General features: G+C 48.7%; 1 protein-coding gene across 1 annotated transcript in view; it reads right to left on the bottom strand.

The window, feature by feature from the left end:
* Positions 1 to 404: 404 nt before the first annotated feature.
* DRC1 (dynein regulatory complex subunit 1) overlaps positions 405 to 22853 on the bottom strand; it is a 25486-nt gene continuing 3037 nt past the window's right edge. Inside the window, exons 4-17 of the mRNA XM_014525005.2 lie at positions 19778 to 19961; positions 17984 to 18121; positions 15135 to 15221; positions 13958 to 14080; positions 12897 to 13036; positions 12475 to 12609; positions 11907 to 12133; positions 10935 to 11050; positions 9016 to 9105; positions 7363 to 7449; positions 5411 to 5616; positions 4687 to 4830; positions 3175 to 3277; positions 405 to 607 (exon numbers count right to left, since the gene is read on the bottom strand). Coding sequence (XP_014380491.1) covers positions 551 to 607; positions 3175 to 3277; positions 4687 to 4830; positions 5411 to 5616; positions 7363 to 7449; positions 9016 to 9105; positions 10935 to 11050; positions 11907 to 12133; positions 12475 to 12609; positions 12897 to 13036; positions 13958 to 14080; positions 15135 to 15221; positions 17984 to 18121; positions 19778 to 19961 — 1837 coding nt within the window. The 3' untranslated portion in view covers positions 405 to 550. The remainder of the gene's footprint in view (positions 608 to 3174; positions 3278 to 4686; positions 4831 to 5410; positions 5617 to 7362; positions 7450 to 9015; positions 9106 to 10934; positions 11051 to 11906; positions 12134 to 12474; positions 12610 to 12896; positions 13037 to 13957; positions 14081 to 15134; positions 15222 to 17983; positions 18122 to 19777; positions 19962 to 22853) is intronic.

Raw genomic sequence — 22853 nt, 5'->3', positions numbered from 1 at the left:
GCCCAGTATTGAACAGGTACTACCCTCTGGGCCCTCGGGCAAGCAACAGGCTCAGGGTTTGGGGGAAAGAAAGGGGAACACAGCACTGCATCCAAGGCCTGGGGAGTTACATTGGTTGTGGCTGGTAAGGCATACCCCAAGCTGGGAAGAGCAGTCACCCACCACCTAGTTAGAGGATCCTGTATGGAGCAGCCCTTAGGATGAAAGAAAACAAGATAGAAAACTTAGCAGAGAAGGGAGGTTGGGAATGGGATTGTTTAGATCACATAGCACGACAGCAGAAGAGCCAGTAGGGAGGCATCTTAGTGCTAGACTGTGCTGTGATCTGCATGGAGCTGACAGCCAGCCATGGCCTATTTCTGGGTCAGGTGAAAGGAGGAAGAGTTGTTTCTGGAATCACACACAGCACTGCCCCCAAGTGATGTAAAGAGAGGTTTATTACAGTCTTGTCTGTCCCGTCAGGCTGATACTCCAGAGGATAATATGTTGTACAGGGAAAGACTCACAGGATAAGAAAATGAAGGTGATAGTCTCGCCCTGGTTTCCATGGTTATGGTGGGCTCAGTTCCATCAGCTGGGTAGGAGGAATCAGCAACTTATCATTCATCTGTAAAGGGAGAAGTCATGTCCACCATGAAATGACAGGCCTGCTGTTCATACCACGAATGGCACAGCGCTGGAGACAGGCATCCACATCCTGAAGCAGCTTGGAAATGCTCCTAGGAAACAGCACTATGGAATGGTGTCAGAAGAGGAATGGATATAACCTTCCAGGTTCCAAATCTTTCATGGCTGCATCTACTGTGAATTACCATTTGCAGCAGGGAGTTGGAAAAGTGCTATCAGGGCCTGCATTGCCCACATGTGCTTGCATCACTGCAAGATTGTGCCCCCATGGGGTGTTCTTTAAGTGGTTCCAGGAAATGGGACTCTGGACTTTGCAGGAGGTGATCCCACAGCATAGTAGATCACAAAGTTAAAGCGTCTTTGGCCTTCTTCTCACTCTCTACCTCCCCCTGACAATTTTAACTGCAGCCAGTGAAAGTGGGATGATGTCAGATTTGCAGCCAGGAATCCTTCTGACCTGGCATGGTATGGGAAGGAGATTGCCCACCTCTCTCCTCCACAACTGACTCCTTGAGGCCCTTAGCCATATGGATCTAAGCCAATGTATGGTTGGGAACTTTTCTCTCTTACTGTGCTTACTGTGCCTGGCCCATTCTGCATGTGCATGATCACCTCAGTCCATACCAAAGGGCCTCCCCTGGGTCTGAGCTGCCACTGGCCAATGTGGGATTCCAGTGCATGAGAGAAGTCATTGGCTTTAAATATGGTTTTGGTTTGGATCAGGACCAAAGCAACATGTGTAAAATTTCCCTTGAACCAGAAACTCAGAAACAATTAGGAATCTCCCAAAGAGCGGTGTGTCTGCCATACATATTCCAGAGCTCCCCAAGGGATAACAAAGTCTAACGGCTATATATTCCAGGAAGGCTGATGTAGACTAGACATAAGAAAAAAGTTCTTTACAGTGAGTGTGTCCAGGGTCTGGAACAAACTCCCCCCAGAGATGATGCAAGCACCTACTCTAGACTCCTTAAAAAAACAGATGGATTTATTTCTTGCTGGGGTCACCTGATCCCAGCTGACTTCCTGCCTATGGCGGGGCGGGGGGGGGGGGGCACAGGGCTGGACCCGATGATCTCATGAGGTCCCTTCCAGCCCCTAATGTCTATGTTTCAGCAACTGCTGGCCAGTTTTACCAGGACTCTTAGCAACAGTGAAACAAGAATGACAATGATCCTGGACAAGTCCTCGAGGTCTGCGTCTCTGGAGGGGCCCCGCTACAAGAACTGACTCAGACTGAAGACTCTAGAGCCAGTGGGCTCCATAGGCTGACTGGCTCTCAACCAGGCAGTTCCACAGTACGAAGACTGTAAGCCCCGAGTGTTACCTTGTGCCAGGACTTTTAGGACTTCTAGGAACCCTGCTGTGGTGCTGGGAGCCACTTAGAGGCAAGTCTCTCAGGCTTTTTAGGCTCCCAGTTCTCAACAGCTTTGAAATAGCTGGCCTGGCTGGTTTTCCTAGAATTGTAGACCTTGAAAGTAATCGTGTTTCAGGCCTCTGCATAATTTCCTGGGAAAGTGACATTCCTGACAATTTCTACTAACAGACCAGTGAAATGGACAAGGGTGTCAATTTCATTTAATAGGGAGCCTGGAAGACCTGAGAACACCAGCTCTAGTTAGAATGCTTAGGGCTCCCAGGATACCTCTTAAACAGGGTTGCTAACTGCCCATAAATATAGACAGTCAGAAAAAAAATCAGGTTAAAAAAGCCCGTCTGTAAAGTCCATTAAAAAAATTGAGCTGTCCTTAAAACCTCTAAGCAGTTGGAGCTAATTGAAGATCTCTGGTGGGAAAGAAGTTGGGTGGACCACTGAAGGACAGAAAGAGCACACCACCACCATTTGGTGTCTGAGCAGGAGTGCAGCACCCTGCAGAGAGCTTTTTCTCAGTGCTTTTTAGAATTCTTCCCTCCTAGCCATGTGCTGCTGCTGCTTCTGAGTCCTGTCAGCTGCCTATAATACTGCTGGGTTGAAAGTAGCCTTATTTCAGGGAGCATCTGTGCTGGACCAGGGGAAGCAGGGCCAGAGGGGGTAAAGCAAGGGGGGTAAATAGAGGGGACAGCATGGTATAGGGGGTGGTCAGGGATATCAGCATGTGGAGGTGATTAGGAGGGGGCAGCATGGTATAAAAACACTGCTGCAGTCAAACAGAGTTGCTAACCTAAGATATTTTTTTTTAACTGCAAACCTTTCCTGACAACCAAACCTTTTTACTTTGTGTGGTGTTAAAGGTCTAAATTTGAATGCAGCCCTTCTAAAATGGCGCTTGGCAGCAGGGCAGGGCCTGGTAGAAGAGTTACATTTACATTATGTGAAATATGTATCAGTAAAAATGTGCCTGTAAAAAAGTTTGCTTGTTGGTAAAAAAAGAAAAGTTTACAATTATCAGTAAAACATTTCTTGTGTTGGCAACCATGCTCCTTAAAGACAGGCACCTCCAGACACTAACTTCCACAGCATGGAGCCTAGAAGCCCTGAGTGCCCTGGCATTTACTTGCAACTAGCAGCTGCACAGAGCCCCAGGGGACCTCAGTTCTGCTACTCACCTGAGAGGTACAATACTGCTGCAGTAACAAGTGGAGCTCTGCATTCTGCTGCTGGAGACTGCTGTTTTTCATGAGCAGCTTCAATCTCTGCGTCAGAATGTTGCTTTGCAGAAAGGAAGGGACAGGGTTAACATTTGAGTGGCAAAGCCTTCATTCCTCTGCCCGTCGTAATGCGACCTTTGTGCTTCATAACCACAACCCAAATCTCAACCCCTTATAGGCTGGGACCCTTTGGTATCTTCCACTACAGCAGGGGGCAACTGGTGCCATGGCCCAACTACACTTCAGCCCAGGAATCACACACTGCCACCCACATATCAGATCCTGCCCTCTACCTTCCCTGCCTTGTGCCATGCGCACCAGATTCTGAGCACCTACCAGGTCACCAACACTGCCCTGGCAAGGTTCCTAATGACAACACTGAGCCTGCAGTTCCTTTTCCATTTCAGGTGTTAGGAAGTTAATCACAGGGCCATTTTTTTCCCTTGCTCATTTGTGAACACAATCAGTTGATGATGTAAGTCAGGTTCTTTACACAGAGAGGCTCTGGACAGGTCTATAACTTACAGGGTGAGATAGTTAGCCATGTTAATCTGAAGTCAGGAAGAAGGCAAAGTAGAGTTGCACCATTTATAGCCTAACTAAATGAAACATGTATATAAGCTTTAATTATCATATCATAGAGAACTAAGGCTGGAAGGGTCCTCAAAAGAGATCAACCAGGGATCAAATCTGTGACCCTGGTGTTATTAGCAACATGTTTTAACCAGCTTAACTAAACAGCTGCTCAAAAGTTCTCAAGCCAACCAAGGCTGAACTTTCAGCCTGAAGCTCAGTGGCCCACACGCAGCTTTGGGCTTGCAGCCATCCCATCATTAGCTCAGGACACAAACCCTAGAGCCAATGAAGAAGTGCAGCATTTAATGAAGCAAGCCCTCTGTTTATGAAAGTTTATGTTATACATGTCTGATTTAGTCTATAAATGTGCAAATTTAGCCTGCCTTCTGCTTTAACTTACAGAACGTTCAAGGATCAGAAAGACCCAGAGGAATATTTGGCTGTAAAAGAAATGGAAATTCATCTCTCCTACCATGGAGGGGGCTTCCTCCACACATCACTCAGCAGCCAGTCTTGGGCAAGGAACAAGGACCTGGCCAGCTATATGCCAAGGTCTGTCTTCATTAAGTTCTTCACCCCAGGGAGCTAACCTGTTTGTAAGGAAAGTCTAGACCCAGCCCCCCTGTTTGCTTCAGCCTACAGTGTCTGTAGCTTATTGTAGGCTGACTGGAGACACAACATTCCATGAAAGCCCGGTCCCCCAGGCACAATTTAGTAGAGGAGCCTCAGACCTGGTCATTCCTACAGGGGGTGGCTGGGAGCCACCAGGTGCACATTCCCATGCTGGTCTCTACAGCATACCACTAATGGCAAAGTCATAAGCTTGCAATATAGATCCAGGTGCCCACACGCTGAAGAACAGACCTGCCTGGGCCATCCCTGGACCACTCTTACTAGTATTTCTCCAAAGCTGCCTCCAGTGCATCCCAAAGCTTTAGCTTCTGTGCTGGGATGACGTGTGCCAGGTTGTCCCAGTACCCTGAGTCCGTGGAGGTGTCCCGACCATCCAACAGTCTTCTTCCCAGGGCTTGTTTCTCCCTAGGGGATGAAAAACAAAGCCTGAGGCTCAGGGTTCTGGGTAGGAACTAAGCCCCAGCCCTCCCTGACTTGCTGTCTTTTCCAAGCGCATTTGTGCACCAGAGTCACCCAGACATGCAGACAAGCATGAGTGGAGGAGCCACTGTCCATGGCCAGCCTGGGGAAGCCTACTGTCTCCCTGCCATCAATGTTCTGCTTTTCTCCTCCAGTTTTCATTCACCTACTGCCTCCTCCTCCAAAAAAACTTTCTTGGTATTTCCCATCTAGGTAGATCACATCCCCTGCTCGCTGTCAGGGACATTTCCTGCCCTATCACGGCTCTGCCCAATATCATCTGCATAAATTACTCCTGCTTTGCAAATACATGTCCTGCCTGCTATCCTCCAGACTCATCCTACCCCCAGCTGCCTTCCCCAGCCTCACTCCCTCCCTGCCATATCCTACCACCTCTCCCTCCCCTACTTCAATGCCACTTGTTCTCCTGTGATCCATATGTTCCCCTTTCCAGCCAACCAGCTAACGGCTCAGCCCAGCCACTCTGGTCCCAGCTAGGGATCTCTGAGTACACCTCAGTCCTCACCTCAGCTTGTGTAGGTCCTGGACAAAGGCCTTGAGAGCTTTGAGGATGTCATCAGGGTGGAGGCACACAGAGGACAGTAAAGCTGCTGAAGGCAGAAGGGCCTTGCCTTTCTCCTCTGGAGCAGTAGAGCCATCCTCTTCCTTTGCTACCTCCCCATCTGTTTCTTCACAGGCATCTTCATCTTTCTCTACTGTCTTCTCCTTACCCTATGGGACAGTACAGAGACCAGGAGTTAACTGCTTTCACACAAGGCTTCCAAAAGCCAGTTTTCAAGTAGGGTCATCCACTCTAACTTTCTCATTCACTCACAGCAGGTAAGTGCCTCCTACAGCAAACACTGGGAACTTCCAGTCATCCCCAGCCCCAGTGGAGTAGCTAGGCTGGAAACTAGCATTTACTGGACTCGAAAGAAAGAGGTAGATGGGGTTAACATAGGGGTGAGGAATTATTTTGGGTGGAGGGCCGCTTACTGAGTTTTAGCAAGCTGTCAAGGGCTGCATTGGTAGCCCTGCCCCTTGACAGATGTCCTGCCCCCTGGTCACCACCTTGTGACTGAAAGTCCTGCCCCCTAATCCCTGACTTGGTGCTGGAGCAGTGAGGGGGGCAAGAAGGGAGTGAAATGACTAGGGATGGGTGTGGCAAGGCACTGGTGGTGCCAGCCACTTTAGGGACTGGGCCAGGGAGGGGCAGGTGCCTGATTAGGGTGGCCATTTTAAGGCCCAGCTCCCTGAGCTGAGGGCAGTTCGTGATCAGCCAGCACAGGGGAAGCATCTCTCTGCTGAGCTCTGCCAGAAACACCTTGGAGTAATGGTGAGGCTATGCAGATTGCTTAGAGGCCTCATTGGTCCTGGGCATGACCTAAAACTGCACCCTGCCAGAGCAGGAAGGCCTGATGGGGCGGCTGGTGGTGCGGCAGTTCCCAGGTAAATGCCAGGAGTGATCACCTCCTTGATAGAAGGTGGGTCAGGGCGCCTTAATCTCAACCCCCATCTTTGGGTGGGTTATATAATGCAGGGAAGGCCAGGTAAGCTTCCTGAAGCACCTGAGCCTGCTGAGGTGAGTGAGCCTGCAGGGCCAGGCTTGCTTTACGAAGCATTTGAGCCAGAACCGGGGGACCCTGAACCCTGTAAGCAGGCAAGCAACTTAGATTTGTCCTAAAGGACTCTCAGTTGGCCCATACTGGGGCCAGGACCCAAAGTGGAGGGTCGAAAGGCCAAGGTGGCCCACTGTGAGGGATGCCCAGAGGAAAGAGTCTCAGGAGCCCAACTGGCATGAGATGGGGCCAGGGCCTAAGGGGAAGCTGAAGGTCCCAGAGAGGGGACCACAGCTAAGGGGGTGAAGGGTACAGCTGAGTTTAGCTGCCTGGGATGCCATTTGCAAGGCTTGGGCCGCAGTGTAGGGATGGAACGGACCTGCAGATATTCCTCTAAATATTAGGGTTTAAAATTGGCAGCCTCCCACCTAATTAACATCTCAGTACTATTACATAAAGGCATGATGGGCAAGCGAGGTGGTCGGCTGGCCTATAGACAGGAGGTGGGCTGGTTCTTGCACTGGGGGTGAAAGTTTGCCCCCGTCACAGTGGGCAGGGTTGGGCTCCCCTTGGGTCCTACTGCCTCTGGCTCCTGTCAGTTTTAACAGGCTGCCTGGGGCAGATAAATATTACTTTATATATTTTTAGGAGCCCTGCAGGTCAGATAGAATGGTGTGGTGGGCTGGATTCAGTCCACAGGCCAGATTTTGCCTGCCCCTGGGTTAACATCAGTCTAGTTTGAAGTGGATCAGATCCCCCCCACCATATGCCTGGCATTTCAGCTGCTGACAGTAGGTTTGAATGCGGACCATAGTGGGGTCTAGTGCTAATCACCAAATTGTATGGCACAGAGTTAAAAACATGACCTTTCTTAGAGGGCTGTTGACTCGCCCTTTCCTGTGGTCCATGTTTCTCCTACCTGGCTGGAAGCATCTTGTTGGGCTTTGAACTTCAAGAAGTAATCCACCAGCCTATAGACGTCAGCTTCACTGTCAATGTCTAGAGCCTGCAGAGGAAAGACGCCAAGTGCCAGTCATCACTTGGTGAAATAAAGCTGTGGCCGTCTAGCCCCAATTTACTCCTGTTTTCAGAGCAGCCCATGTAGAGAAGCTTAATTAACAGTTCTTCCCCTCTGGTGATGTGGGGTGGGGGGTCTGGCACACTGACCCAATGAAGCATTTTGCATGCCCAGGCTTCAGTTCAAGCTCTTGGACCCTCTCTGGGCTGCCAGGTGTTGGAAGCTCAGGGGTAGCAGATACGCTGCCTGAGGGAAAAGAGGATATGATGCCGAGCTCTACACGCCCCCCACCCCGGCAGATAAAAAGAGAAGCCCACTGAAGAAGGGGCCATAAGGGACTTTGGGGAGATAAGGCCCAGTGGGAACAGGCAGTGCAAAGTGGTCTGTACAAAATGGAGAGCTCTATAAGTGAGGGATGAGGGTATTAAGCCTGTGAGAAACAGCATCGTTCTGCTTTGACTTCCGTTTCATTTTGATGGAATAGTATTTTGTTTAGAGTTTCATTTAGTTTTGAAAGCACTGTTTCATTCCGTCAAAACTCTTTTTTTTGCTGTTTCAATGCACTGCTCATAGCCAGGGCCGGGAAGATTGGTGCTGCCACTGGCCCCAGCCAGCAGCACCAGCCTCCTGTCATCCGGCAGGCAGATCGGGGGCTCGCCCACACTCTGGTAGGGCTGCAGGGGCTGTGCCAGACTGCTCCCAGGTGTGTGGACCCCCGCACAAACTGATTTCCCCCAGGCCCTGCATCAGAGCTGATCCAGGGGGGTGGGGAGAGCCAGGGCTGCACTCCCCATTGGGCTGAGCCACATGGGGCTGTGGAGCTGCTTGGAGTGCAGCCCTGGCTCTCCCCTGCCTCCCACCACCGGACTGCTTTGAAATCTGAAATGTTTCGACTGGCCTTGTTTTGTTTTGAGGCTGTTTCAAAGCCCTTCATTTCGTTTCGATTTTGCTGTTTCGAGCTCAAAATGAGTTGAAACAGCATTGAAACAAAACAGCCAGCGAAGCTTTGCACAGCCCTAAAGGGCATCTGCCAGTGGGGATGAGGTCCTTGGAGATATAGGGCTTATCAGGAATAGGGAAATGTGGGGAACAATGCAACAGGATCCGAGGCCAGGACAGGCAGCTTCAACAGGAGCAGGCAGTCAGGACAAGAAGCATCAGGAGGACAGGTGAGGGCACATGCTGGGGATTGCAAGAGAGAGCGTTGAAGATAACAGGGATATTGAAGGAGAAGAATGGGCTTATGCCACATTGTGACTCTGCTCCCTTTTGCCATTCAGCCCTCTTACAAATACACCTGGACAGCTGGAGAGGAACACACACAGCCACCCAGCAAAATTCAACAGCAAACTCTAATCACGTGATAAGTGACCATATCCTCTCCCTTCTCATTTGGAGGTGGCAAGTTTCTAAGGCAGCATCTCACTTGATCTGCCTCTGGGACATTGCATTACCATGGGAGGCTCTCAGCCCCCAGGAACTAAACACAAATCCTCAGGGGCGTGTTACCATCATGCTCCCACCCACAGGTGTTTTGCAAGAAGCAGAACTGACCATAAAGACCGAATCCAGCGTCATCAGGGTACGCTCATTCCTATCCAGCGGCTGCAGAAGACTTAGCATCTTGCTTTCAATGAGGAAGCCCTTGAAACGAAATCACAGAAGAGCCTGAGAGTGCAGATTGAGAACTTCCATTCACATTTCAAATGTAGAACCCAGCTTGCTAAGTGGTTAGAACTTGTCCTGGAAAGTCTGTAAGGGGTGTGCTGTGCTGAACTCTGTTTTCATGGCTATGGATAAACTGAGGCTGGGATCATAGGGTTTCTAACCAGGCAGAGACATGAGGAACTGGGAAAGCCTCCTAATAGGAGTAGTGGTGCAGAAACCCTAATTGTTGTGGTTTTAAGGTATCTCTCATCAGCAATTTGATCAGTTCCTGAAAGACATTACAGCTGTTTGCTGCAGTATGCAAACAGCTATATGATTCACAAGATACTGTAGATTTCACAGAGGAAGTCATAATGCCAAAAACATGCATGCCTGTTATAGTCCTTTAAGTTCTTTTTACAAGAAAAAATGCTCTATTATTTTACCATAGTAAAATAAAAAAAAGAGTAAAAGCTAAGAGCTGGCATTTTCTGAAGGGTGTTTTGAGTCTACAAAGCTTGAGAATTGCCATATTACAGTCAACACTTGTTTGCAGCAACACCTGCTAAAAGCAACAACCTTTGATGAATAACCTTTCCTTTGGGAACATTTTCCTTGTTGTACTCGGATGACATTTCCCATAAAAACAACAGCCTTTTAGGAGCAACATGGTATCAGGGCATGGATATATTGCTACTAATATATGATGTGATTACTGGCAACAGCAGGGGACCAGACTTGCTGAATCAACAGTAGACTTGCCTTCTACTCCTCTGTCCTACATTCGTACAAAGGGAACTCAAGAAACCCTAAAGAATGGTAGGTCTTCTTAGCAAGGTTTGTACTGCAGCAGTGCTCCTGGCTCAGACCCTCCCAGCTTCTCTAATACAGAGACATCTATATGGGGAAGAGTATCTGGCTTTTGCTGGATGGACTATGCATACTTCGGCATAACTGCAGCGCAAAACAGCCCCATCCCCTGATTAGTAAGAGTTCATACAACTGCAGGGGACGTGGCAAACACTGGTTTGGGGTGATCTTATAAATCACTATCTCCCACTGCACAAGGGAATCACTGTAGTGCATTGATGAGCATCAGCCATGACAGGCTATGATCCCCACCTGACCAGATGGTCTCTGACATTGCAGGGAGCAATAGTGCTGAGGCAGAGGCTCTATATCCAAGAGGAAGCTCAAGCCCTGACATCTTGAAACCCCACTGAGGTCCAAGCAACATCTTCAGTGACAGCAGGGCACTCAAACCCTTGAGTATTTTGTGATCTGTCACTAAGGTAGAAGCACCATTGAGGTATGTCTTACTACTCCCTAGAAGTGCTGAGAGCCTGATCAAGGCTCAAAACCCCAGCATGCAGGGTGCTACAACAGTAAGACTTAAGAATTCTTCCTCTAGGAATTTCACCTGTCCAGCACTGTCACATAAGCCAGCAGCAGGAGCCTTTGCCCCAGAAGTAAAGGCGTGGGCAAAAAAAAAAAAGCAGGCCAGTCTCAGATCAAGGAAGCTGTAGGGAGGGGTTTACTTCTTTGGATAATCCTAATATACTGGACCTAAAGTAAACCCTGCGAGGGCATTGACCAAAGCACTGATTCTTCCAACTCTCCTTCTGTGACGCTGTAGGGTTCCTAGTATCACGTTCTCTAGCTGTGGTGTCTGGTATCCAGAGAGGATGCTCTTATCAAGATTGCTGGATAGATGCTTGTTGCATGGCTACCAGCAGTCACAGTGGCTGGCCCCTTCCAGTCCTACTTCCTGTGAAGGCACAGCCCACATAATGAACAGTGCCCCACCAAGCACAAACCCTACTTACTGACTCATCACACAGGAGCTCCAGGATCTTTTTGACAGTCTTCAGGGAGATGTGCTGAAGAGGCCTCTCTTTATCCTCAGCCTCCTCTGTATCCTCTGCTTTTGGCTGGTTGCTCTCTGGAGCACAAAAGAAAGAAGCTCAAAAGATCCAGTCTCCTGTGCTGCTCCTTGTGCTGGCATGGGCACCTCACTGGAGGGGTCAGGGCACAGGCCCATTGGAGGAAACATGAGTTTCATACATCTTATGAAAAGAATCCTTACAAAGGATCTTTATGCCCTTGGTGACTGACAGATGCCAGGAGAGGGGGATGCAAGGCCAACTGCCTACTTCCTTATTGCTGCTCCAATGGTCAGTTCTCTCAGGTCCAGTTCTACTCTGGAGCTTTGTCAGGAAAAAGCACAACCCACACTCTTCTACTCACAGGTCTCCACTACTGGGTTGTACTGACAGCCACTGTTTCACTACAAACATCAGTGAGCCCTGCTCCTCACTCCATTACACTGATTTTACCTCTTGAAGTTAATTACACTGGCTCAGAACCAGGAATGAGGAGAGGACTCTGATTCTTTCAGGGTGATCAGCAGGCCCTGATCTGTCCCATGCCTGAGATGCTCCTGGAATTATCACCCCTGCTCACCCTCTTCCTCTGCTACCCTCTCTCTGGAAATTCTATTTTAGACTGAAAACTGTTTAGGGAAAACAGAATAGGGCCCCATTAGAATAGATGCCTTACAGCAACAGAAAGCACAATGGCAGGTGCCTTCATATTCTGTCCTTATGCCCAAAGCAGATGGAGAGTGGAAGTTTTAGATGCTAAGGGCTCCACCCTAGAAAGCCCCCTTTATATCACTGTGCCTCAGCATCTTCCTCTGGGATCTGGGGATAACAGCAATGCTGGCTTCAGTAACCACTGTGAAGGGCTTCCAGTGCCTGGGGGAAGGGGGACAGATATATCTTTCCTGTGTATCCCACCTTCTAATGCCTCCTGGGCCAGTGCAGTCGCTGTTCTGTTCCCCTTCTGTATGATGGGGCCCATGTTGTTCAGGAACCAATAGCTGGGCTCAGACCACAAAAGCCCCAGCTGCTGGGTATGAATAATGCGATCAGCATCAAGAACTTTCCTCATTAGCCCCTTGGCTTCCTCCTCATTCATCAGCCACAGCTCTAGGAACTTCTGGGTGTTGATGGTGGCAAACTGTCTGCATAGAAAGGGGAGTTGGTCTCCTGTTACAACAAACCAATGAGCTTCCTTTCTGTGTGTCACATGCCCTAGGCAAATTGGCCAATCATTGGCTTCTAAGATGAAATGCTCCCCACCCAGCCTCACTTGGAGGTCTGCAGTTGCCCTTAATTTGAATGAGGTAGGGCACAGACCATAGACCTCTCCCAGCATGCAATCTGCTCCATCTCAAGCCAACCAGCCACCGGTGGGTAGTTTCTATCTGCTCAGAAGATAACTGCATGGTGCACAGGTTTGCTGCTCATAGCCCTACAAATCCTTATGACCAAAGAAAAACCATGCCTCTAGAAAGCACCATACCTCATTGTTTTCTGCACATCCCTGTACTGCTCTACTATGCGCTTGTAGTCAGCCGTCAGGTTCTGGTTCTCCTCCTGGAACTGTTTTATCTGTCTGGCCAGCTTCATTCTCAAGTTGTTGAGGACATCATAAAGCCTGAGGAGGAAAGCAGGGCCGTAACGGAAGTAAATCCTTGCACAAAGCCACAGCAGGAGCAACCAGCTCCTGGGGCCTGGTTGCAGGCATGGGGCAGAGCCAGGGAACAGAGACATCAACTTCATGTCATCCCTGCAACTGCAGTGAGCTTGGAGGGGGAAGGACTCTAGTCCATGAAAAGCCTGTTAAATACCTTTGTAAGTACAAGGGGAATATCAAGTGTGAGGCACATAGGGGACTGAAATAAATTGGCCATGACCTTGCGCAACCTGGTTTTGAGCTGTTACCGATTGAGCTTCCTTTTCTGTTGAGATTTGATGATGGTGTTTTCCTCGTCCCGCTTTTTCAACACCTGGAAGTTGTACTCCAGCTTCTCCTGGTTCAGTTGGTAAATGGCTTTCATCTGCTGGAGCTGCTGCTCAAGGATCTGAGATGTCACAGAAAACAAGCATCTTAAAAAATCTAGAGTATACAGAGGAATGTTTATAATCACAGCACTCCTCCCCTACTCATGGTTTGTCCTGGGGGAGAGTCAGAGGAATCTAGCAAGGATTTCCCAAGCTGTAGAGAGACAACTGTAAGGAGACAGTGTAGATATCTTATAACAAAGTTCCTAAGATGAAGAGAAGTCCTGTTACAAGAAGTGCTAAAGACATGCATTTTTAACATCTCCAAGACCTCTAGATTTCAACTGTCTCCCACAGAGTTGTTGCCATGGAAGACGGATGAAAATACAACTGCATTGCAAAGAAACTCAGATCTTTAATCCAAGTCCTTAGGCACAAGCAGGGAGAGACCTTGCATTATGCAAGCACTTGCAGGTTCTATCAGACTGCAGGTAAAGAGAGCCCAGCGTTACAAGCTAAGAACACTCTGACAGGATCATCCCTGAAAGATGTTCATCTAACCTGCTCTTAGAAACCTCCACAGCCTCCCTAAATGACTGGCCCCATGCTTCCCCACTGCAGGTGCGCTAGGCAACATGGACTATAGAGGCGGACTGAAGATTGCAGAGAAGACATTTTTTTTCTGGGTGACAGACAGCCTGTTAAAATCCAGCGCAAACTCAGCAGTGTTGATAGCTCTGGCAGCACACCACAGAGCAAGCCGATTTCCCTTCTTTGAGTCTGTGCATGGATGCTTCAGTGACATTTTGAGAGCTCTGCCACTCACCTTACTCAGCATAAACAGTACCATTTGCGAACATGGAACTGCAATGCCATTAGTAACATGGGTTATTTAGCTCATCTAAATGACACGAGTCTCTTGCAGGGTGTTCCCACGGTACACCCTGCATTCATAGAGCACTGATGCCCTCCAGTCTTATAGGGCTGTCCTCTCTCCATACCTGCACATCATTCTCTAGTTGGATTTTGAGGGCGCTGAATTCCCTGGCATCCTGCCCCCGCAACTGGTTCAGCTGTTTCTCATGCTCCTCCACCTTCTTCATGCGGCTGATCAGGTATTCCAGCTAGGGTTCAAAAGAGGATGAAGCAGAGAATCTCCAGGGCTCCCAGTGGCTGCTTAGTCCATGCGACTGCAGCATCCCTAGCCAGCCTGCAGTAAAGCTATACAGGGATAATCCCCAGGCAGTGACACCATGGGTTGAAAATGGATTCAGAGGTTATCAGCTAACCCAGCTTCAGCCAATCAGGCAAGAACACTGCATCTTGCTTTCAGTCCTGTGACAGTCTTTGCCTCAAAGACGAACCTTATATTCTACCCTGATACAGAGTGCACACAGGGTGAAATATAGGTCTGGCTGAAGGCCTAGATCATGGCACATTACCACTGTTGTAATTTATATTGCTTTTGTACACCACCATAAATGACAATGTGATTCAGAGTGAACAAACAAGCAGTTATCCCAGGGCAACTGCTGCAGTGCAGGAGCAAGCAGCTACCCATGAGATAACAGTGAACATACGACACTTATACCAGTATACTTTTATTGCTGTGCTTTCCCAAGATAACTCTTCCCTGGAGAATAGAAAGTTATGCTGTTGTAGGGCAAACTATTATGTTTCCAATCCTTTTTACACCAGTTTAAAGGTGGCTTACAAAGCTGTAAAAATGTTGGCCACCCCCAGGCATGGCCATGACATGTGCTTTAGTTTCTTCATTAGTATGTGTAGAATGGCCCATGAACCAGGCTGAGAGAGATATTCAGCACAGATGAAGTTCAATATGGCCCCCAAAGTTAGTCTGGTTTTACCTGTTCAACTGTAACCCTGCTCCAGAAACATCACAGCCCCCCAGAAGCATCCCCAAAGGAATAAGGTTATGGGCAAACCAAGGGACAGATCCTCCATTTTTGTCAATTTGCTCTAGGGAATTCAAGAGCTTCATCTATGCTCCAAAACAGCTCTCCTAACTTTGCTTGTCAATGTAATGAGAAAAAAAGCAAGCGGCCCAAGTGAACCTGGGAGCAAGGTGAAGTCATGAGAAGAGAGAGAGGGTAGGGAGGCTTGATCACATGAAGCCTGTAAAGGGAAGGCACAGGGTCACAGACTTATAGGTCTCACCTCCTGGGCGTTGTGGGTTTGCATGGCTTGTTCCCACTTCCTCCTATTATTGGTCAGTAGCTCTCGCCATTCCAGCTCAAATGCCTTCTGCAAGGAGATGGTGCTGTGAATGTATTACCTTTTGCATCATGGGGTCTGTTTCCTATTTCAGGCCAGCTGGGTTGCATGGTACAATAAGCCCAGGCAGGCAGCATCTGTGATGGCCTAAGAGGCCACTGGGACAACGTGGTTAAGTAACCCCATTGCTACAGCCAATGCCATGTACATAGCAGTGATGTGCCCAGCAGCATGTCTGACTGCCTTGGACTCTCCAGTCCAAATAATCAGGTACCCACTCACAGCGAGGCTGAGTGGTTCAAGAGCAGATCAAGGCTCAAACTCATGCTGCTGGAGTTGACAACTTGCCCTGCCCAGACCTCAGGACAACCTCCTTTCTCAATATCCAAGGTCAGGAGAGGATTCAGTGGCTGAGTCCTCATGCTTCAAGCTCACCATTTGAAGCATTAGACATTTGCTCCGTCCTTGTCCCTTTTCTTAGAAAACAGCTCAGACCCAACAGTTACAAGAGACTAGCACTTTTGGCCAAGCAGGGTTGGGGGTTTACACTTGACACCAAGTGGACTGGTTGCTTTGTCAGCTTACAGGGAGGCATTTTTGTCAATACAGTGCGAGTGCTAAGGGATCATCCAGTTCAACTGACCTAAAAAGCCAGTGCATGAATCTGACAGAGCTATTCTAACTGGCAGAGGGTACAGTGTGAGCCAGCAGGGGGCAGCAGGCCCAATCTGGGCTGGCAGGAAGCAGTGGGAGCAATGTGAACTAGCAGGGGACAGGAGGTCTGATTTCAGCCAGCAGGCCTAATCTGGGCTGGTGGCAGGCCACAGGCCAGATCAGGCCAGCAGAGGGGTGATGCAGTCCTAATCCAGGCCAGCAGGGGGCAGTGGGGACTATGTAGGTGGGCAGGGGCTGGCAGGAGGCCCGATGTGGGTCACTGGGGTCTGGTGGGGGCCCAATCTGGGCTGCAGGCCCATTCCTGGGGCCCCAACCAGCATAACATTTGTAAAGTTAGCACATACTAATAGTAACATGTAACTACACCTATGTCAGTTGCCACTGACTGGTCTTCATTAGAATCCAGTGACCCCAGAAGTATGACAGACTTACTATTGAACAGACCAGCATTTCCCAACCGGTGTGCCATCAGGCATGTCCAGGTATGCCATGGCATTTTGGGCTGGAGCTATGCCCCTGCCTGGCTGGAGCCATGCCCCCCACCATGCCCCCAGCCAGCCATACGGGGAGCATGGCTCCAGCCAGTGATTCATGTGCTGTGCCACCTGCTCCCCACCACTCTACGTTCGGCTGTGCGCCACCCCCCCACCCTCCCCAGCTCTGCTTTTGGCCAGTCACCAACCCCCCCAATCACTGCTCTGCGTTCAGCCGCTCTGCATTTGGCAGCTCGCTACCCCCCACCCCAACTCTGCATTCAGGCAGTGTGCCGTGGGGGTGGGAGAGGCCACGTAAGTGTGCCTCGTGGTGAAAAAGCTTGGGAAATGCTGGAATAGACTGAGTTTACTATGTTGTAAAAATAAAGTGGATGCAACATGCAGCCCTGCTAACTTTACTCTATGGGAAATTACTGTATAGAACTTTCCTTGTGCTCACCCTCTTAGTCACTTTAATACCAGGGTTTGCCCAGTGTAAACTGGATTGCCAACACCTATTGGCCAGGCAGTGCAATAGCATCTCATGCATGCAGTTAACTTTATGAGCCGATGATATGTTTGCTCTTTACAGGGGAGTACCTTATTTACTTAAATTCAAGACAAGGGTTTCCTCCCCTACCCCAGCCCGATTCTAAATGGGAAAAAGGCTCCTCATCTCAGATTCAAGTACAGAGAGGAGTTGGTGGCTGGTGGCTGCTGCAGCTCTGAGCCTGGTCCTGATCCCAAGCTGAGGCCAGACATAGCTGCAGTAGACACCAATCCCCTCCCTGCTTACTGTCAGGCATGGCTAGGTCTCATTTTCTTCCAGGTATGGAGTGCATACAAACTCCATCCCCTGCCTGGCCAATCAGACCTGGGATACTGGTGAATGGCCAGGCAGGGGTCAGAACTTGCATGTGTTTTGTGCCTGGGAGAGAATGGAACTGAAGCCACATCTGACAGCGAGTGGCAGGGGGGAGAAGAGGGGCAGAGGCTGTGGGGGGCAGGGGCAAAGAGGCTGTCAGTGACTGCAGAGAACTGGCAGGGGGCAGAGGCTATGGGGAGCAGGCACTGCCAGAGGAGGGCAGGCAGTAGGGGAGAAAGTAGGGGCCCCCTCACCCTCTAGATCCGTGCCCCACTGCAGTTTCCCCACTGCAGCAGTAAGGAGTGAATTTAAGACAACCCTGCAATAATTAGACTCCATCCATGGAAAATTATAACAAATCTATGAATTTTCCATATATAAAATCTAACTATTGAAGCATCACCTTAAATTCAAAGTCATCTTGGATTCAGGTAAATACAGTAAATTTACTACGATTAATTCTGAGATAAAATATTCTGTATTGATTGTGTCGTACTGTCCATACTCTTAGACAGGAAAAGATGCCAGAATCGTCTTAGCACTCCATCCTTCACCCTTCAGCCCCAATTCACCTCCATTCTCAGGGCACTCATCAAGAGACATCTGACGGTAGCCCTCACTGAACTGAATTGGAGCTAACCCAAACACTGCTTCAGTGTGAATGTGATGAGCAAGATACCCTTACGTCAGGGGAATTTCATTAAAGAGAATAGCCTTTTGGCTTTCCCATTGGGCTCAGTCACTGTCTGCTGCCATCCTGCCGTGCATTTGCTACCTACCTCGATTTGCATGAGCTCCCGCCGATAGGTTTTGGTTAGGTTTCGGATCTGCTCCTCCATTCTCTCCAGCAGCAGGTTGATGTCATCAGATTGTTTCTTGAGATCCTTTGTGTATTGTTCATCTTTGTTTTTTAGCTCCTACAGAAGGAGAGAGGCACTGAGCAGAGAAGGCTTTCTGAGAGGACTGGTCACAAGCCTAAGAACCTGAAAACTAACATCCTGTACCTACTCCTTCACACACCATTGTACAGAACAAGGACAATGAAATCAGAAATACAATTATGATTAAAAAAGGAAAAAGGAGAGAGGAGATCTGTTATACTCCCTAGCAAAGAAAAAGAAGCCCCACTGCCTGGGGTATTTAGAAGTTGCCTAGATAGGACTAGGAAACCTCATGGATACTTGGACATGGAGCCCTGGCAGAGCTATGAATTCAGGGTGTCATACACGAGCTCGGGGGGGGGGAAGAGAGGGTTACTCAAGTTGTAATTTCTGTATCTCTAGGGGCCTGGACACACAACAGGTTTATATCAGTGTAACCCACTCCAACAGCATAAAACAGCCAGCAAAGAAGGATATAAGTTTCTTAAATTTAGCGTAGAATTACTCATGGAAAAAAATCACAGGTAAACCTACACTCGTGTAATTTACACTGAGGTAGGTGATACGTGTCTGCAGTTATCCCAGGATAGCCGTCTGCTCACTGCAAACAGGATATTACATGTTCCCCTGGCACCTAGTGATGAGGCAACCTAATAAGTATTATTACAGGAGCTACTTGGGGACACTAGTGTAATTTACATTTGGATACAAAATACTGTAAGTTACACTAGTGCTAAAGTGCCCTACGTCCAGACTCTTAAGTGAATAAGAGCCATTCCACATTCACCTGGTCCCTGCTGTTTAATGTTTTGGCCCATCACCCTTCTATCCAAGCTCCTTCTATACAAAGCAAATCAGCAGGAGCAAGGTAGAGTGGGATGCAGGGATTCTGCAAGAGGACCATGATGGAAGGCCTGGAGAAATGTGCACTGGGTCCAGATAAAAGTTAAGGGACAGCTTCCCAATCTGTCCCTGCCCTAAGTGTTTTGTAGAAGTTTTCTAAGAAAAAGACAGAGGAACACTGACCAATGACAGATCACATCCTGAGCAAACACTAGTGCAGGGATATCTCGGAGGATGACTCTTTCAGAGATGATGTCAAGGCCTGCTTCATAATTATTCAATCAGTCTCCTTCTAAGCCCCTGGGAAAGGAAGCCCACTTCCTTCCAGGACAGGATTTTCCACTACCATAGAGATGCTCTGCTCTCTCAGGTCTCTTCATAAGGGCTGGGACCAGCAACATGGTATGTTATTGGCAGTATATGCATACAACCAGAGTATGCTGCTTTATCAATATAGAGGTGCCCAGCAGCATTGACAAATGAAAGGAGTTGGTTGGTGCTAGTCACTTACAGCATGTCTACACTGCTCTGTGCTGTGTCTGGATATGCTGCCAAGAAGGTCCTGCATAGCCATACCTACCTCACATATGCATCAGCTCCTAGAAATGAGGAAATGCAGCTTCCTCAGCTGTCTTAGGTGCAGTGTGCGCTCAGGGGGCAGCATGTGCTCAGTGGGTGTATGCGTGCTCATGCCCAGGGTTTGGAGTGGGATGAGTAGGCAGAGAATGCTGCAGAGGTGGTACAGATATGCCCTTACTCTTGGACAGTGTCTTTTTGATATCTACATGCTCCAGCCGTGCCCATTACCAGCTTCCCTCCCCCTCAACATACACAAGTCTGGCACCCCACCTGCTGCAGTTCACCGATGAGCTTGTTTTTCTCTTCTATGAGCAGAGCGCACTGTTGCTGCTGCTGGTTGAGCACCTCCCATAGGTCCTGAGGGATGATCTTCTCCCTCGCTGAGTCCCATTTTGAGGTGATCTCATCAAACTTGTCCTGGTTGGTCTTGGCTTCATTGTCCAGCTTCTCAAGCCTGTGGAGAGAAGCCATCATAAGACAGATAATACAACACAGGGTGGCAGTGGTGGTGGCGTGGCCGTAGGGAGCTCCCGCAGACACTAATGGAAGCGTTGGTGGTGGCAGCGATGATCTGCGACTGCCCACAGATGGTGTCAGCAACAAGGGGAGGGGTGATCGGTGACTGCCTGCAGGGACCGCTGCCAATGTCAGCAGCGGCCGATTGCAGGGGGTGCAACACCAAATTCATGGGGTGCACATGCACCCGTGTGCACCCCTTATGCGTTGCCAATGCATGTGCTCAGGGATAGGGCGTTTAAATTAGAGTGGTTTCCAGAGAGCTGCTCTAATTAAAATGCTGCAGTGTCACATGTATTAAGCCCCTGCATATTTAAAAATGGCCATGGGATGCTTTAACTAAAGCTCACTCAAGAAGCTTCAGTTTAAGCACCCCAGTGGCAATGGCAGAGTGTTGTAATTAGTACACAGAGCAAATTCAACTAAGCGTTCTAAGTAGAATGTGTCAGAGCACACGTACAGGCACCTACTGAATCATGTCCCCTGTAGCAGGGAGAACAGTTATTCTGCCTCTTCTTTATGGCAACCTTTCAGATATTTCAAAACTGTTACCATGTCCCTCTTGATCTCCTTTTTTCCAAACTAAATATAACTCATTCCTTCCAACCTTTCACCCTACAGCTGCATTCCACATGCTTCATCTTGATCATCTGCCTCTGGATCCTCTTCAGTTTCTCTATTTCCTACTTAAAAATGAAGAAAGAGAACCGGACACAGTACTCCAACTGAGACCTAATCAGAGCTATTAAACAGAGTGGTGCTATCACCCCCAAGCTCTGCTAAGGTAGGCCAAAACTGCATCACACTGCTGACTCAAGTTGAGTCTACATAACCATAAACCCCAGATCCTTCTCAACAGAGTACAGGCCAGCCAGTTATCCCCCATTCTGAACATGTGCTTTTTCTTCCCTTGGAAGTAGCATATCACATTTGTCTGCTGAATTCCATTTTGCAGCCTATAGCCCAGCTCACTAATTTATCAGTATCCTTTTGGATTGCAATCCTGTCCTTTAAAATGTTTGCAACTCCTCCCAGATAAGTGTAATCTGCTCAGAAAGTTAACTGCTCAGAACGTTCTCTATTCCTGCCTCCAAATCAGTAATAAACATGTTAAACAGCACAGGACCTGGAACAGACTGGTGGCAGACTCCAATTGAGAACTGCTATTTTGCCTTGGATCCATTTAGGGTCATTGTTGGTGGTTACTCAGCCAATACTATATCCACTTAATAGTAATTCTGTCTAGTTCACATTGCTCCACTTCACTTATGAGACGATCATGTGGAAAACTGTCAAAAGCTGTACTAAAGTCCAGGCAGGAAAGGTTCTTTGGGTAGACGTCATATCTTGTATTAGACCAACTGAGTAGTTGGAAAAAAGTTAAAGTCCCAAGTATATTAGGTACACTGCATTCCCTTCATCCACTAAGCTATTTACCTTAAATCATTTATTACACAGTCTCACACAGGAAAGGCCAGTGCTAGTTTGACTAAGTCAAGATTAGACCAAGTTCAGACAGCTTGAACACAGGGCACACAGTTCTTACAAGAACTCTGCCAACCACCTTACTCTTCAGTACTAGAGTGCACCCTGGTGGAATTACAGGCTCACTTCAGATCCACGCATCCTAGGTTGCATGCTGGCACCTCTGCAAGTCAGAGCCAAACCTGCCAGCTGCTTGCTCTTTTAGGCAGGGTGACCATTTGGGAGAATGTAAAATCTGGAACTATGTGAAATCTGGTACGCTGCCCTTCCCTCAACCCCTGCTGCAGGCAGAGGCAGGGGTAGGGATGCTCTGGCATTCCTATTCAGGAAACTAAGGGAGTCATTGGCCCATTTAATGACCCACTTACTTCACAGATGTTAACAATCACCTGTAAAGTAACAATCAGTATTAATTTCATTGATTTCATAGACCTTAGGGCTGGAAAGGACCTCGGAAGATCGTTGGGTCCAGCCCCCCGCCCCAGGGGCAGGAAGTCAGCTGGGGTCATAGGATCCCAGCAAGAAAAACATCCAGGTTTCTCTTGAAGGCGTTCAAATTAGGTGCCTGAACCACCTTCGGCGGCAGGCCATTCAAGACCTTGGGGGCTCAGACAGTAAAGAAGTTCTTCCTTATGTCCAGCCTGAAACGGTTTTGCAAGAGTTTATAACCGTTTGACCTTGTAATCCCTTGGGGCGCTCTGGTGAACAAATGTTCCCCCAGGTCCTGGTGAACACCCCTTATAAACTTATAGGTGGCCATCAGGTCACCCCTCAGCCTGCGCTTTTCCAGGCTGAAAAGTCGCATGACTCTCAGCCTCTCGTCATAAGGTCTGTTTTCCTGACCTCTGATCATGCACGTGGCTCTCCTCTGGACTCTCTCAAGCTTCTCCACATCCTTTTTTGAATTGTGGAGTCCGAAACTGGACGCAGTACTCCAGCTGTGGCCTCACCAAGGCCGAGTACAATGGAAGAATGACATCCTGGGATTTGCTTGAGAAGCATCTATGGATGCAAGCCAGCATTTTGCTCGCTTTACTGGCTGCAGCATCACATTGCAGGCTCATGTTCATTTTGTGGTCAATCATGACCCCCAAGTCCCTCTGTCCATGGTGCTAGTCAGTGTATCACTGCTGAGCCTATAGACATGCTGCAGGTTTTTCCTCCCAAGGTGGAGAACCTTGCATTTTTCAGTGTTAAACACCATCAGGTTCTCGTCCGCTCATTTACTGAGCCTGTCAAGGTCAGCCTGGATTACCCCCCTGTCCTCAGGTGTGCATGCTTTACCCCAAAGTTTGGTATCATTGGCAAACTTGGCCAGTCCGCTTCTGACTCCAATGTCCACATC

This window comes from Alligator sinensis, unplaced genomic scaffold (genome assembly GCF_000455745.1).
Source record: "Alligator sinensis unplaced genomic scaffold, ASM45574v1 scaffold790_1, whole genome shotgun sequence".
Classification (NCBI taxonomy): domain Eukaryota; kingdom Metazoa; phylum Chordata; order Crocodylia; family Alligatoridae; genus Alligator; species Alligator sinensis.
This window is presented reverse-complemented; position numbering and strand designations above follow the sequence as displayed.